Source organism: Saccopteryx leptura, chromosome 7 (assembly GCF_036850995.1).
Source record: "Saccopteryx leptura isolate mSacLep1 chromosome 7, mSacLep1_pri_phased_curated, whole genome shotgun sequence".
In the NCBI taxonomy this organism is placed as follows: domain Eukaryota; kingdom Metazoa; phylum Chordata; class Mammalia; order Chiroptera; family Emballonuridae; genus Saccopteryx; species Saccopteryx leptura.
The window spans coordinates 106,450,257-106,465,330 of record NC_089509.1 but is presented as its reverse complement, the minus strand read 5'-3'; the positions used below and the strand labels follow the sequence as shown (position 1 = coordinate 106,465,330).

At 43.0% G+C, this 15,074-nt stretch overlaps 1 protein-coding gene across 2 annotated transcripts in view; it reads left to right on the top strand.

Annotated features, from left to right (window-relative positions):
* PAX3 (paired box 3) overlaps positions 1-15,074 on the top strand; it is a 100,096-nt gene that overhangs the window by 59,922 nt on the left and 25,100 nt on the right. For both annotated transcript variants that reach the window (XM_066345170.1, XM_066345169.1), the window contains exon 5: positions 7,171-7,376. In XM_066345170.1, coding sequence (XP_066201267.1) covers positions 7,171-7,376 — 206 coding nt within the window. The remainder of the gene's footprint in view (positions 1-7,170; positions 7,377-15,074) is intronic.

The following is a 15,074-nucleotide window of genomic DNA, read 5'->3' as shown; positions in this document are numbered from 1 at the left end:
ACCTTCTCCTCCCAGTTTGATTTGTTTCCGAAGAAAGAATTTGTAGTGCTGTGGGGGTATGATCGTTGCTTATGTTTGATCCTTTTTGCATGTGTGTTTGTTTTTGGACTGACCAATGTTCATTTTCCCAAAGTTATTCTTGGGAGTTAATACGAAGTCGTTGGGATAACCGGCTTCCGAGATCTAAAGTTAGCCTGAGATAGAAGAAGAAGAAATGAACTTGCTTATAGAACACAGAGTGGAAACACTCAGGCACCTGGTGAGAGCTGACATTTCCCCTTGATCACTGGGGTTTCTACTGAATACCTTGTGAATATTCAACAGATTTCAAGTGATACTCCCCCCACTTTTATCTGAAACAAATTTGAAAGACGGATGTAAATACCCTAAATAAATATTGACTGTATACTGTACTACAAAGTTTTAAGAGTGCATCATGGTGGCGAGGGAGGGAGGAGGGAACAGATGGAGCCCAGAGTATTTCAGAGCAGTGAAACTGCTTTGTGTCCCACTGTGAGGGTAGATACACAGCATTCTCCATTAGTTAAAACCCATAAAACTGTCCGACAGAAAAGGGAAATCCCGGTGTAAACTAGACTTTAGTTGATAATAATGTATAAATACTGGTGTGTCAAGGGTAATAAAAGTACCACATTAATGCAAGAGGCTGATAATAAAGAAAAGAGTGGGGGAGGGGAGAAGAGAAGCGGTATATACAAACTTTGTACTTTCTCTGATTTTTTTTAAACCTAGAACTGCTGTAAAAATAAGTTATATTATTTAAAAAATTTGAGGTTCCTTTACAACCCTTGATAGCCTTTCATTAAGGTATATAAATAAATAAATAAATAAATAAATAAATAAATAAATAAATGGAAGGCTTTAATAAAGTATAAAACGAGTGATCAATCGAACCATTTGTGAACAATAGTATGTTTTAGCTTGACCCTGGATCTTAGGACCGAGGGTCTGTGATGGTTCTTACTGGAGACTGCTAATGGTCAGACTGACTGCTTTGATTTCCTACACTCATTCATTATCTTGGCAAATGAACTCATCTTTTAGCACTTTATTGTCGTTTAATAAGTATATTTTGAATATATAGAGCTCTATGTACATTTGTTGAATTGAATTCAACTAGAAAATTGTTTGATTTTGTTTACAGGGGTGAGCAAAAGTAGGTTTGTAGTTGCTCATATGGAAAAAAAATACAAGTAAATAGTACAGTTATTAATAAATGATAATACATTCTGTGTGCTCACAACTGTAAACCTACTTTTGCTCACTCCCTGTATAATATTGATCGAACTGTTGTATTTCTGTAAATTTTATTTGGTTCTGGGAAGTTTTTGAAAATTTGAGACACAGCAATAGTGGTAATCAGTTAAATGATATACATTGGAATTTCTGTTTTGGTTTGTTTCTGGTATTTCTCTTCAAAAGGACCGCGCGCGCGCGTGTGTGTGTGTGTGTGTGTGTGTGTGTGTGTGTGTGTGTGTGAGAGAGAGAGAGAGAGAGAGAGAGAGAGAGAGAGAGAGAGAGATAAAAGAAATCAACACCTATTTTGGGCACACCAGGTTGGACAAGAGCAAGAGTATGTTCTCTAAAGTCCCACAGACCTGGATCAAATCTTAGCTTGCCTTACATGACCTGAACAGGTGCTCTTAGTCTCAGTTTCCTTTTTCTGTACTATGGGGGGAGCTTTTACTTCACAGGGTTTTTGTTTAGTTACCTGGAGAAGGAGAGAAATCCTCATCCTCTTGGGAAGGTTTGCTTCAGGTTCACTGGTGACACTGAGTTAAATTAATGTGTAAGTCAGAGAATGAATTGTGAGAAGCTTTCAGTAAGGAAGCCCTAACTTTCAAAGTTGGATTAGAATATGGATTGGAATATGCAATTTAAAGCAATAATATTTCCACTTAAAAGGCCATGTATTATATATTGATACGGATTTTCTAATAAGAACTATTCTGGAATTTGAAATTGGGGGACTAATATCTCCAATAAATAATAAAGCAAACTTTGTGAAGGCATGTGTAGAATGTGATTAAGTGACTTAAAAGTAATTGAATAATCTCTCCTTAATAATAAGGGTGGATAGTTGAAATAGTCTTAAGAAATTATACTACTGAAGAGATTATATTTAATCTAGTTGCCAGTTCCTGTCAATTTATTGCTAATTCAGGTAAATGTCTTAATAATGCTGCTTGCAATGTCCAAGTCATAGCACTAGATATTCTGTACAGAAAAACACATATTTTCTTTTTGTGGAGCTGTCTTTGGTTAGTATTTAGCAAGATAAATTACATTGTATCTAGTATCTAGTTTGTTCTAATATCTTGAGTCAAGTTGAATATGTAAAATTGATGGACTTCTACGAATTTATTTCCTTTGTGCTATGAAAACGGGATTTAAGTTTTAGATTTATTTTTGGTAAAAAATAAATAATTCAAGTTCAGGACATTGTGGATCTTGTTCTGCGTAAATAGGAATTTTACTTTCATTGAGTAATATAAGAAATAGTAGTATTTCCATCTTTAGAACTAAGCTAATATTTCTTAGCTGGTAGGTTGATTTTCGGTTGCTGACTTAACATATTTTCAAGCCCATGTCCTTTTGGGGTTTACAGATGGGGAAAAGTTAGAATTCACTTGCAAATTTGTGGCTGCATATCGCCAAAAATGATCAGTTGGTTCAGATCATTTTCCCCAGAAAATCAGGAAAATTATTTCCTCTGTATCTTTTGAAATGATGCTATGGGGAGGCTTTCCTAGTTAGATACCAACTTTAGATTGCTTTTGAGCAAAACAGACTAGAAATAAAAGCAGTGATTAGTTAGCTCATTACAGAAAATTTTATTTTCACTGGTAAAGACTATCCTATTGAACTTTTAGGTAGTTTGAATCTTTTTAACCACCAGCTGTTTATTTGTGGTTCTTTATTTTTTTAAAAAAAATCACAATCTTTTTTTGGAAACAAAAATAATAATTATTCCCAGATAAAAAGCAGGTATGCAAATACTTGTGAGAACTTCCAAATAATTTGAGAGGATTCACAGCACCTCCTCCCCCCCTCAGAGTTCATGTAAACAGATGTTGGGAGACTCATATAAGCAGAATAGCCATCTAAGAGCGTAAGAGTGGCAGAGAAATCAGTGTTAGTTCAAAACTTGAATGTGACCTGGCACACTCATTTACCCCACATGCTTTCACCGAGCACCTACAGTGTCCCCAGGCTTTCCACAGTGAACAAGGCAGAGAAGAGCCTCGAGCTACTAAGAGTTTAGATTCCGGGGGATGTTGATTGTTAAGGTGAAACGTAGTGGTCTTGACCCTCAGAATTAGTTCTTGCTGGTACTAAGCAGCCTCTTTTCTTCAGGAACGAGAGATGATCTTGATTAATTGACCTGACAGTGCATGGCACATCATATTTACGTCGGAGGATTTAATAACCCTGGAGACTCCCAAAGGAAACATGAAAATTTCCACATACTATTAGCCTAATGGGGTCAGAGGAAGAGAAAGTACAAGTCAAGATTTAGGGCTGTCAGAGGCAGGGGTAGCTTTTGGTCAGTCTCTAAATGCTGTTGAATTTTCACCTGCTTTCACGTGGGAAAGTACAGTCAGGGCGTTCTAGACCAGCAGCATAAAAGGAAAACATTTTATGAAAATTTATTGTCCTCTGAGAGAAATCAACAATTTGTTATTTATTATTTATAATTTCAAAATACATATGCAGAAAAACAATTTTAAAAATAATTTTTTTTTTTTTTGTATTTGGAAATTTTGAGAGGGAAAAGAATAATTAACCTAGACTATTCTGTAGAGGTGGTTCTCAAAGTGTCATACAAGATCAGTAAAATGAACATTCGTTCCCATGGAATGTGTTGGAAATGCAAATTCTCAGAACTCGCCCCAGATGGACAGATCAGAAACCCGCGGCAGAAGGGAGAGCAGTCCGTGTGTTAACCAGTTTTTCAGATGGCTGTGATGCTCCAGAAGTTTGAGAACCATTGTTCTACAGTGAAGCACAAATGATTGCTCTTTTAATTTGGTTCATATTTACAAACACACGCACATGCAAGTTGCATTGGGAGCTGTTGAAGTTTATAACGCAGTACATGGTGTATTTCTGCATGTTAATACTCCTTTAAAAGGAAAACCTATTTTCTTTTTTTTTTTTTTGTATTTTTCTTAAGTTGGAAACAGGGAGGCAGTCAGACAGACTCCTGCATGCACCCGACCGGATTCCACCCGGCATGCCCACCAGGGGGCGATGCTCTGCCTATCTGGGGCGTCGCTCTGCTGCAACCAGGGCCATTCTAGCTCCTGAGGCAGAGGCCACACAGCCATCCTCAGCGCCCGGGCCAACTTTGCTCCAGTGGAGCCTCAGCTGCGGGAGGGGAAGAGAAAGACAGAGAGGAAGGAGAGGGGGAGGGGTGGAGAAGCAGATGGGCGCTTCTCCTGTGTGCCCTGGCCGGGAATCGAACCCGGGACTCCCACATGCTAGGCTGACGCTCTACCACTGAGCCAACCGGCCAGGGCCGGAAAACCTATTTTCTTTTTTAAACTTAATACTGAAATATCAAAAAATTAATACTAAAATGTCCTAAAATAATTCATTTATATTAAGCTCGACCATTCTATACTAAATTTGATAACGTAATTGAAAAACCGAGCACAATGTCTAACACACAGTAGATGCCTTGTTTATTATAGTTCTCTTTCGCTTTTATACACAAGTAAGTACTTTTTAAATCTGTCATGTATACATGAATTCACTCTATTTCATGCTCTTTGAATATTAATGTGTATAAGTATTAAAATATTAGAAAACTTAGAATTATACTTATGGATTATTTTGGACGTGGACCTTTTTGGGCCGAATACGAGTTATACCGAAGTAGTAGAATGAAATTTTATAGATTTCTGTAGGGCAGAGGCCAGTTTGAGCTGCAGATAAAAGAGAATGGGTAGCATAGGGGACATTGCATGTTCACATCCCTTCTCGTGCCACCTGCCTTTCCCGGGGAACACCGGGCCGAGAGGGCGCGCTGACATCAATCACTTGCAGTGTTCTGGTTTTCCGTCCTCGTTTGCGGAGTGCGCACTTCTGCCCCTTTCCCGAAGAGAACCCCAGTTCCCCGGGGCTTGGCAGAGCACGTTTGCGTGTGCTCCGGAGCAGAGCTGCTCAGGTTCCTGTGCGATACGTAGAATAGCCTTCTCGTGGCCCTCGGCCATTGCCCCAGTGTCCAGGGCCGCTGGGAGAGGGCTGCTCTCCCGCCCTGAGCCCTGTGCCTGCTGCACCTCAAACCTCAGCACCCTCTCTCCAGAGCCCGACAGCTGCTCCGTGACCGTCACAACTCACAGATGCCCTGTTGTGTCAGTAACCCGAATTCCTATCTAATTTCCCAGCGCCTTTCCTCTTTCCTAGGAACCTGCACACACATCTGGAAAGTCTTCCTCCCAGATGCATGCTAATACAGGCGAATTCAGCCCTGGCCGGTTGGCTCAGTGGTAGAGCGTCAGCCTGGTGTGCGGAAGTCCCGGGTTCGATTCCCGGCCAGGGCACACAGGAGAAGCGCCCATCTGCTTCTCCACCCCTCCCCCTCTCCTTCCTCTCTGTCTCTCTCTTCCCCTCCCGCAGCCGAGGCTCCATTGGAGCAAAGATGGCCCGGGCGCTGGGGATGGCTCCTTGGCCTCTGCCCCAGGCGCTGGAGTGGCTCTGGTCGCGACAGAGCGACGTCCCAGAGGGGCAGAGCATCGCCCCCTGGTGGGCAGAGCGTCGCCCCTGGTGGGCGTGCCGGGTGGATCCCGGTCGGGCGCATGCGGGAGTCTGTCTGACTGTCTCTCCCCGTTTCCAGCTTCAGAAAAATACAAAAAAAAAAAAAAAAAAAGAGAGAGAATACAGGCGAATTCAAGTTTTGTTAGGAGGGGGATGGCAGCAGGCTGGCTTCAGGGGCCACTCTGTGCAGTTGCCCGGTCCCAGCCCCAGAAGGGCCCTGTGCTTGGTTTTGTGCTCTGTTGTCGTTATCTTGAAAAGTTGGAACATGGGGTCCCACGTTTTCATTTTGCACTGAGGTCCTCAAAGGAGGCAGTAGTGGGGCCGCTGCCGGCCACTTGGCAGAGACCCAGAACTTCAGCTGAGGGACAGCTTGCTGGACGATGCCTGCTTCTTCCTGAATTTGTTCTTCAGATTTGTATTAACAGTTTCTGTAGTCTTCTCGATGGTATTTCCCAATATTTGCTAATGAGGCATTTAAACACGATTGTTCTTAGAGGAGAGGTAGGTAGAGTCTATACATTTGTAGGAACCCTCCACTAGATAGATTACTGTTACTGCCTGTTTAGACGCTAAGTCCATTTTTGATTATTTACTTTTTAAAAATCGCTTTTGTTCACAGATTTCCTGGTGTAAAAAGTGGGTGAAAGTTGATCAGAAACCCAATTAAATGTGACTCATTCTTTAGACGTGAATTAAATTGCTCATTAAATGTTAGGGATGAGAGTCATAAAAATGGTCTTAGGACCTGTCCCTCTTTTCTAAGAGTTCACAATGGACCTGGAATAACAAACTGCAAAGAGCCATTATATCGGCCTGTGGGGCTTAGAGGTAGTAGGGTACGGGAAGAGTTTAAATCAGGGGTCTCAAACTCAACTCAGCATGTGGGCCGCAGAGCAAGATCACAACCATTCGGCGGGCCGCACTAGGTCTACAAAAGGCAACTGTTACGCAACACTTTTCTCACTGCAGTTGAAAACAAAAAAAAAATCAGTACAACAAGCACAATCGTACATGCAGTTTACTCAGTGTCACAAAACGACCAGAAACTGTAGTTCGCATCACAACTGCTGTTAACTAAGCTAATATCTAGCTAGGATGCTAGAGAAATGAAAAATACAAGTAGGCCCCTAGGCTTATTTAATTTTATCCAAAATATTTTGAACTTCGTGGATTAGTCTGCGGGCCACACAAAATTGTTCGGCGGGCCGCGAGTTTGAGGCCCCTGGTTTAAATACCATTTCATAACATCCTATCGGGAGGAGGGGCTTGGTGTCCATGACAGACATGAGGAACGCACCTTAGACTGGGACCTGAGTCGTTAGCCTTGCTTTCTGATTTGTTCTATGGTTCACGTTTTATCTCTCCCCTCCCCCCTCATGCCCTTAGCCTCAGCCCCCCAGTCGGATGAAGGCTCTGACATTGACTCCGAACCCGACTTGCCGCTCAAGAGGAAGCAGCGCAGGAGCCGCACCACCTTCACGGCCGAGCAGCTTGAAGAACTGGAACGCGCTTTTGAGAGAACCCACTACCCTGATATCTACACCCGAGAGGAACTGGCCCAGCGGGCGAAGCTCACCGAGGCCCGAGTGCAGGTACTGACGCCCCTACGCCCCGTCCTGCCTCAAGTCAGGCAGGAAACACAAAAGGGTCTTCTCCTTTAAAGCAAGTTTAAACCAAGAAAACAGATCTATTCACCGCGGCGCTTCGTGAATTGTAGCCTCTAGCATAATAAAGTTCCCTCCTTTCTCTCTGGTGCCTTTTCTTTATATTTTACTTTGTCGTGATAACAATAGCACAATCTCTCCCTTTTTTTTCTCTTTGTATTTGCCTGACTCAACCTCCCCCACCCCATCTCTTTTGTTTTAGGCATGTCTACTTAGCAGTATTTTACTTTGCTAACCAGTCGGAAAATGGTTGTTGTTTTTTTTTCCCCTTCTCTTAATAGGTTGGTAAGTCCAATTAAATTTGTGATGGATATGTTTGCCTTCTTTTCTGTCATGTTGTTTGATACAAGTATTTTATATGTGTAGATTGAAAAATGTGATCTATTGGCTGTCTTTGAATTTGTCGCATTTTTGGTATTTATGAAAATGTGCTTTGTCACTCTAGAATTTGGTTATACTTGGAAAATATGATGATATCTGACTATATCAATTGGAACATACAGAAGTGTGTTAATTTCTGTTTTCACTCCTCATTTCGGGAATCCTAATTATGTTCCGGTGATTATATGGACTTTGAATTATATGGACTGAATGAATCCACTTACTCATCATTAAAACCCTGTGTGGGTACTATTAATATCCCCAGTTTATTTATAAGAGTATTTTGATAACTACCCAAGGTTATAATCATGCTTAAATGGTAGAGCTCATTGGGTTTCACATACCCCCTCTCCATGGTCTTTAAATTATGAAGACCGCAAAGGCGTAGAAGGTAAAACCCTTCCTCCAATGCTTGTACTGTCTAGACGCATTTCAAATAACCATATGTAAGGCCACCATCACAGCCGCCTGGCTCTTGCAGGTTCACATTTGATCCAGACAGACAGTGATGAAACTGCGGAGCCAAAAACTGGTGGGCCATTTCCTTTATTCTAGACTCGCACTCGGCAAGTGAGTAAAAACACACAGCTTCCCTTTCCATTCAGGGTTCCCAAAGCCACTGACTCATCCGAGTTTCCGAGGATCAAAGGCTCCCACCTCTTTGCCTCCATTTTGGCTGCCTCCTCTCCCCCATGTGGCCTCTGTCTCTCTCGCCTGGAACAATGTGATCTCTCTCTCCCCTGGTCCCTCTCTCTAAAACGGCCTCCTAGCTCCTCCTTTTAAAACCTTTTGGTGGGACAACCCCCTCCTCCAGCACACGTTAGCATAACCAAGCCCCTTCCCAAGCAAGAAAGGCAATTAGCTGTATCACGTGAGGACAGTGGCCATCTTTAACAGAGGGAACAAACTATATCTTATCTGCCCGATACCATAGGATTTTAGGAAGAGTTGAAATTATCTTTTGAACTCTTCTGTGTTCAGCTGACCTTGAACAAGATGAGAGTTCGTGGTGCTGACCCACGAGTGGCTGAAAATCTGTATATAACTCTTGACTCTCAAAAAACTTACTTGTGGCCCTGGCCGGTTGGCTCAGCGGTAGAGCGTTGGCCTGGCGTGCGGGGGACCCGGGTTTGATTCCCGGCCAGGGCACATAGGAGAAGCGCCCATTTGCTTCTTCACCCCCACTCCCTCCTTCCTCTCTGTCTCTCTCTTCCCCTCCCGCAGCCAAGGCTCCATTGGAGCAAAGATGACCCGGGCACTGGGGATGGCTCCTTGGCCTCTGCCCCAGGCGCTAGAGTGGCTCTGGTCGCGGCAGAGCGACCCCCCCCCCCAGGGGCAGAGCATCGCCCCCTGGTGGGCAGAGCGTCGCCCCTGGTGGGCGTGCCGGGTGGATCCCGGTCGGGCGCATGCGGGAGTCTGTCTGACTGTCTCTCCCCGTTTCCAGCTTCAGGAAAAAATACAAAAACAAAACAAAACAAAACAAAAAAACACCCCAAAAAACTTATGTGCCTCTCAATGTCTATGGGAGATTGATCTCAGGGCACCCCATATAAATTAAAACCTGAGGATGCTCAGTCCTCTGCACCTGCAGACTGTGACTGTGAGTCGAAAATGCTATAGATATTTACTAAAAAAAAAATCTGCGTGTAGGGATCCATGCAGTTCCTACCTGTGTTGTTCAAGAGTCAACTGTACTTAGAACCCTCTGGAAAAGGCTTCTTTGCTGTAAAATTTTTCTACTGAGTGATAGAATGCTCTTTTCATCATTAATGGTGAGCTTTCTCCTCCAGGTAGTAAAGCACTGTTTGAGAGATTATAAATGTCGTAAGGTATGGTGGAACTCCTTACTGCCCCAGAAGTTGTTACTTTATTTGTCAATGCCGTGTTATCCTAGATACTTAACTTTCATAATCAGAGTGAGGCTGGGAGCTCAGCAGTGCACTAGTCAGTTGATATGGTCTCTAGAGTGATCAATACTTTCTTCTGTGTGGCTGATTACTTCTGCTGTCACGGAGTTTTACAGCAACAACTCTTCCCAGGCTGCAGATCTTAGTCAGAGGATTTGTCTTATTCAATTTGACTTTCCATGTCATCAGTAGTGCTAGGAAAGTCAAGAAATGCTGAGATGAATTAAGACAAGTCTTTTTAAAAGCCACAACCTATTATAGATAATAAAATAAACATGCAAATAATGTTAAAAACAAAGTAGACGTGATAAGTATTATAAGAAAGAAACAAAATTCAGTGGGAGTTGAAATGAGGAAAGGATGAGATCTCGTTGGAGTAAACAAAAGAGGCTCATGGGGAAGAAAGATTTAAGATAGACTTTGGAAGTGAAATAGTTATTCATGGGACGGAGCAGGTGGGGACAGTATACTAGTAAGAGGGAATAATAGGAGCAAAAGCACAGAGAGTTGGAGGCACATAGGTTACATGGCAGGTGACCTTGCAGTTCACTCATGTTGAGGAAACAGTGAATAGTTCAGTTTGCTTGGAGGGTAAGGAGTGGTCAGTGACAGGAAGGGATATGGCTGGAAATCTAGGCTGAGGACACCCTGTGGAAGGCTTGGGTTTTGGGCTCGGACATTCATCCTTGATGTGACAGGTAGGGGAGGCTGTGGGTCTGAAACAGGTCAGTGTCAGTGAGAATGGAATGGGAAGTAAAGTGGGGAAAGGTATTCAGAGGTGGAGTGTAGGCAACGGATTGCGATGGGGCGGGGAGGTGAGCTGAAGGGTGAGTGAGGGTAAGGGTCACAGATACACCAGTTTATGGTATAGGTATTTTCAGCTGGTGCTATTCAGTCCTTGTACCTGTTACATTGGGATACAGAGTTTCTTTCCAGAAATGACCACCTCTAACCACACATCATGATACTATGCATATATAAATATATTATTATATAGTAACGTTGTATACATATAATATTATATAGAACAATGTTACCCTTGTTATATACCTCAAATCTATTTTGCTTTTATTTATACTTCTATGATAACCTGGCTTAAATGTGAAGTTAAACTCATTCATTGCGCCATTGTTTCAGCATTGAGTGACCACTGTATTCCAGGATTTAGGTCACTATACTCCCTAGTGGGCCAAGCTCCCATTCTGGGTCTGTCCTTAACATAGGTTCTGTATCAGCTCTGAACTCAGAGTCAACAAATGAACATTGATTTTTAAAGAACTCAAACAAAGAGAGGGATGGAAAACTGAAAAGAGTGTTCAACATCTCTCTATTTCACTCTTGCCTTTACCAAAGAGGAGGACAGGGGACAGAATAAATTCGTAACCCATTCAGCGTGTACAGTGCCTGGCATTTGCATCAGGCTCAACGACTGTCAAAGGAGAATAAGAACGGCCCATTAACTTCCAGAGGACATGGGATCAAACCAATAAAGAGTGGTTCATATTTTTTCTATACAGTGACCTCCTCTCCAAAGCAGGGCCCTCATTAACTTAACAGCTGTCCTAATGTGGCTTTAACCCGGTGACTCTTTACATTCCTTATGGCTTCATTAGTTCCCTTGAGACACATCATGTCCTGCACCACAGCTATGATCTACAGCCTAACAAATTCCCTACAATACCTAGCATATGGATCTTTGACTTCACCCAGCAGGAAAAAGAAGGGCGTAGTTCATCACTGATTAAAATGCCAGAACAAAATAGTTTTTTGAAGGATCTGGAAAAGCAGTAGCAAGGTCAGCTCAGTTTGAGTGATAGCGAGAAAGTGTGAGTTAGTTTAATGTGGTGCATCTGGGAAAACCAAACACGAAACCTAAAAAAGAACAACAACAACAACAAACACTTTTCATTTCACTTTCTTTTCCTGAGAAAGAAGTATTTCTAAACTCTTTTGGCTGGAGATGAGACTAAAGCTATAATAACTTAAGCCTTTGTCAGGATTTCAGAAAAGTTTGTTTGGACAGTAGCTGTGTTGTGCTTCTCATAGCCAAATGTAAGCGAGCGACCTAAGAATTGTTGGACACCAAAGACTGATTTGCTTGACTTACTTCCTGAGTAGCTCTTATTTTGGAAATAGTCACAAGCGTTCAAGTTTTGTGGGGAAGAATGACTTGTAAATATGAATGATGTGCAAAAATTTAAGTAAATATTGTATCTAAGAACTCCGTGAAGCAGGGGAGAACCATTTTCTTTCACCACCAAGAAAATGAAAGACGGGAAAGGCCGTTGCTTGTAGAAGTAGTATTTAACTAGGAGTCAGAGGATGTGGGTTTGGGTCTTAGTTTATGAAAAGCAAGTCACTTAATTCTGCTATAATTCCGGTGTGCTTCCCTTTTCTTGTTTACTTGTTTGTTTGTTTTATTTTGAAATTTGAGGTAGGTTAGATGAGGTGATCTCAGTCTGGGACTGTGGATGACCAGAAAAATCATGGTTGATTTCAGGAGACTTGAGATTTGTACACAAAATTTTGTGCCTTTGCTTCTCTCTCTCTCGTTCTCTCTCTCTCTCTCTCTCTCTCTCTCTCTCTCTCTCTCTCTTTCTCTCTCTCTCTCTGTACAGGGCATTAACTAGGGTAAGGGCCCCTGCCTTTTATCATATTTTCAAATACCACTCTCACTGTGTGTTTCATTCCCCAATTACAAACTATTGGAATGCACGATCTCTTAGGACTCAGCTAGCGTCAGTCATTTGGAATTCTCAGGGAAGCTCAATGGTGATTTAAAGCCATCTAACCTGTATAGTTTGGAAGCTAAGATAGGCATTGAATAGTTGACCGTAAACTCCATAATGAAGCAAAAATATGACCATCCTGCAGTTTGCTGCAGGAGCTGGCTCTTGGAACACATAAAGATGCAGCTGAGAATGCTTTTGTGTGCGTCCCTGCTCCGCAGACACTCGGAGCCTGCTGGTATTTCTCCCGCAGCAACTTTTGCTCATCATCACCCAGCCTGCTGGTCACACAGGGGTCAAAGCTAGATGGCCGCAATGATAGGGGCCTGGGAGGGTGTGAAGTAAACGAGAAGGTCCAGGGGAAGGAGTGGTTTGTCCTGAACTTATCTACTTGGAAAGTCCTGTATTTGGCATGATAGCATTAGACATCACTGAATCTAGGCTTTAATCAAGCATTTTATAATCTTGTTATGAATTCTGTTTCTAAGGATTACATATCACATTCTTTTCTGTCCTCATTTTCAAATTGCATGTGAAATAACCCATCTGGAATAATGTAAGTTAGGTTGCTTTGAGGACCACACCAAAAATGCGAACCAGTGATTTATGGATGGGCAAAATTAGGCTTACAGCATGGGACAATTAGCACTAATCCATGAAACTTGGAAGCAGATTTAACCTACATCTCCATTCAAGCCAAACTGGCTTTCAGTGATTTGAGGTGTTATTTGAGCACTTCCCTGTTGGCTCATGGGCATAAAAGGCTTTGGCTGTGGACCATAGAGTTAAGAAACAAAGCAAGGCTTTAATTCTTGGGTTTCTTAGAGGCGGCAGGGAGACATTTTTACTTAATAGCTAATGTTTATTAAACACTTAATATCTCTTAGGTATTCTTTTAAGAGCTTTGTGATTCTTCTTTCGTGATTCATTCTCCTTTTCCCCCTTAGTTACTGTGATGTTATGGGGACCTTTTGGTCAATTTAAATTTTGCTTTAAAAAGTCATTGGACCCTGTGCTACTTCAGAAACGGATCTAAAGATTGTTTCCAAAAGGCATGAATGTAGCTTTGTGGAAGGGCTCTGCAGAGAGACCAGGAGGGGAGAGATCGGGACCGATGAAAATAAACCAGCCTGCAGGGCATTACACGAAGTAAGACCACCAAGGGAAAGTCGCTCAGTTAAAGATGGGGTGATAACAGTCCCCCAGGATAATTGCATTTAGATAGTTTGGGTATTTAAAATGAGGGTCATGTCAAAGACAACTTTTTTTTTCTGTTAAAAATAGGAGATATGTCTTTTATGAGTTTCAAAGTATAAAGAAAGCAAAGATCCGTTCTCAACTTTTGGATTTCATCACTGGAAGGTCTTCGTCGAAAACGGTGATGTACATTTCCCCCGGTGCTGCTTCCATTGGCAGACTCAGCTATTTTCCGGAGAGGCAGATGGTGAACAAGGGCCAGGTGATGGCAAATTTGGTTAAATGGTCAGAGATAGGCCAGTCCTCAACACGCCCTGGTTGTCTCAACACTAGCCTGCTGGATTGATTTAGCCCACATTTAAAGAACATTTAAGTTCCTTCCTTTAGCAAACTCTTGAATCTCCTGTTGAAGTTTCATTTTTCAGTAAAGATTTGCTTCCCCATGATTTCTCTTCATCTTTTATTGTATTGTAAATACAAGAACTTTTTAAAAATTTTTATTATTTTGTTTTATTTATTTATTTATTTTATTTTATTTATTTATTTTTTGCATTTTTCTGAAGCTGGAAACAGGGAGAGACAGTCAGACAGACTCCCGCATGCGCCCGACTGGGATCCACCGGCACGCCCACCAGGGGCGACGCTTTGCCCACCAGGGGGCGATGCTCTGCCCATCCTGGGCGTCGCCATGTTGTGACCAGAGCCACTCTAGCGCCTGGGGCAGAGGCCACAGAGCCATCCCCAGCGCCCGGGCCATCTTTGCTCCAATGGAGCCTTGGCTGTGGGAGGGGAAGAGAGAGACAGAGAGGAAGGCGCGGCGGAGGGGTGGAGAAGCAAATGGGCACTTCTCCTATGTGCCCTGGCCGGGAATCAAACCCGGGTCCTCCGCACGCTAGGCCGACGCTCTACCGCTGAGCCAACCAGCCAGGGCCTGTTTTATTTTTTTGAAGTGAGAAGCAGGGGTGGGGGTGGGGGACGGCAGACAGACTCCCACATGCCCCTGACCGGGATCCACCCAGCATGCCCACCAGAGGGCGATGCTCGGCCCATCTGGGGGTTGTCCGCTGCAATCAGAGCCATTCTAGCGCCTGAAGCAGAGGCCATGAAGCCATCCTCAGCACCCGGGCCAACTTTGCTCCAATGGAGCCTTGGCTGCAGGAGGGGAAGAGAGAGATAAAGAAGAGGGGGGAGGGAGAAGAAGCAGATGGGTGCTTCTCCTGTGTGCCCTGACCAGGAACCAAACCCGGGACTTCTGCATGCTGGATGGATGCTCTACCGCTTAACCAACCAGCCAGGGCCTATAAGAACTTTTAAATCCAACTCCTGGTGGGTGTCTTCCAAATTTTATATCATTTTGGACTAAAGAAAACAAAACCCCAGAAACTTGATCCTCCTCATTTTTCAGATTTGAT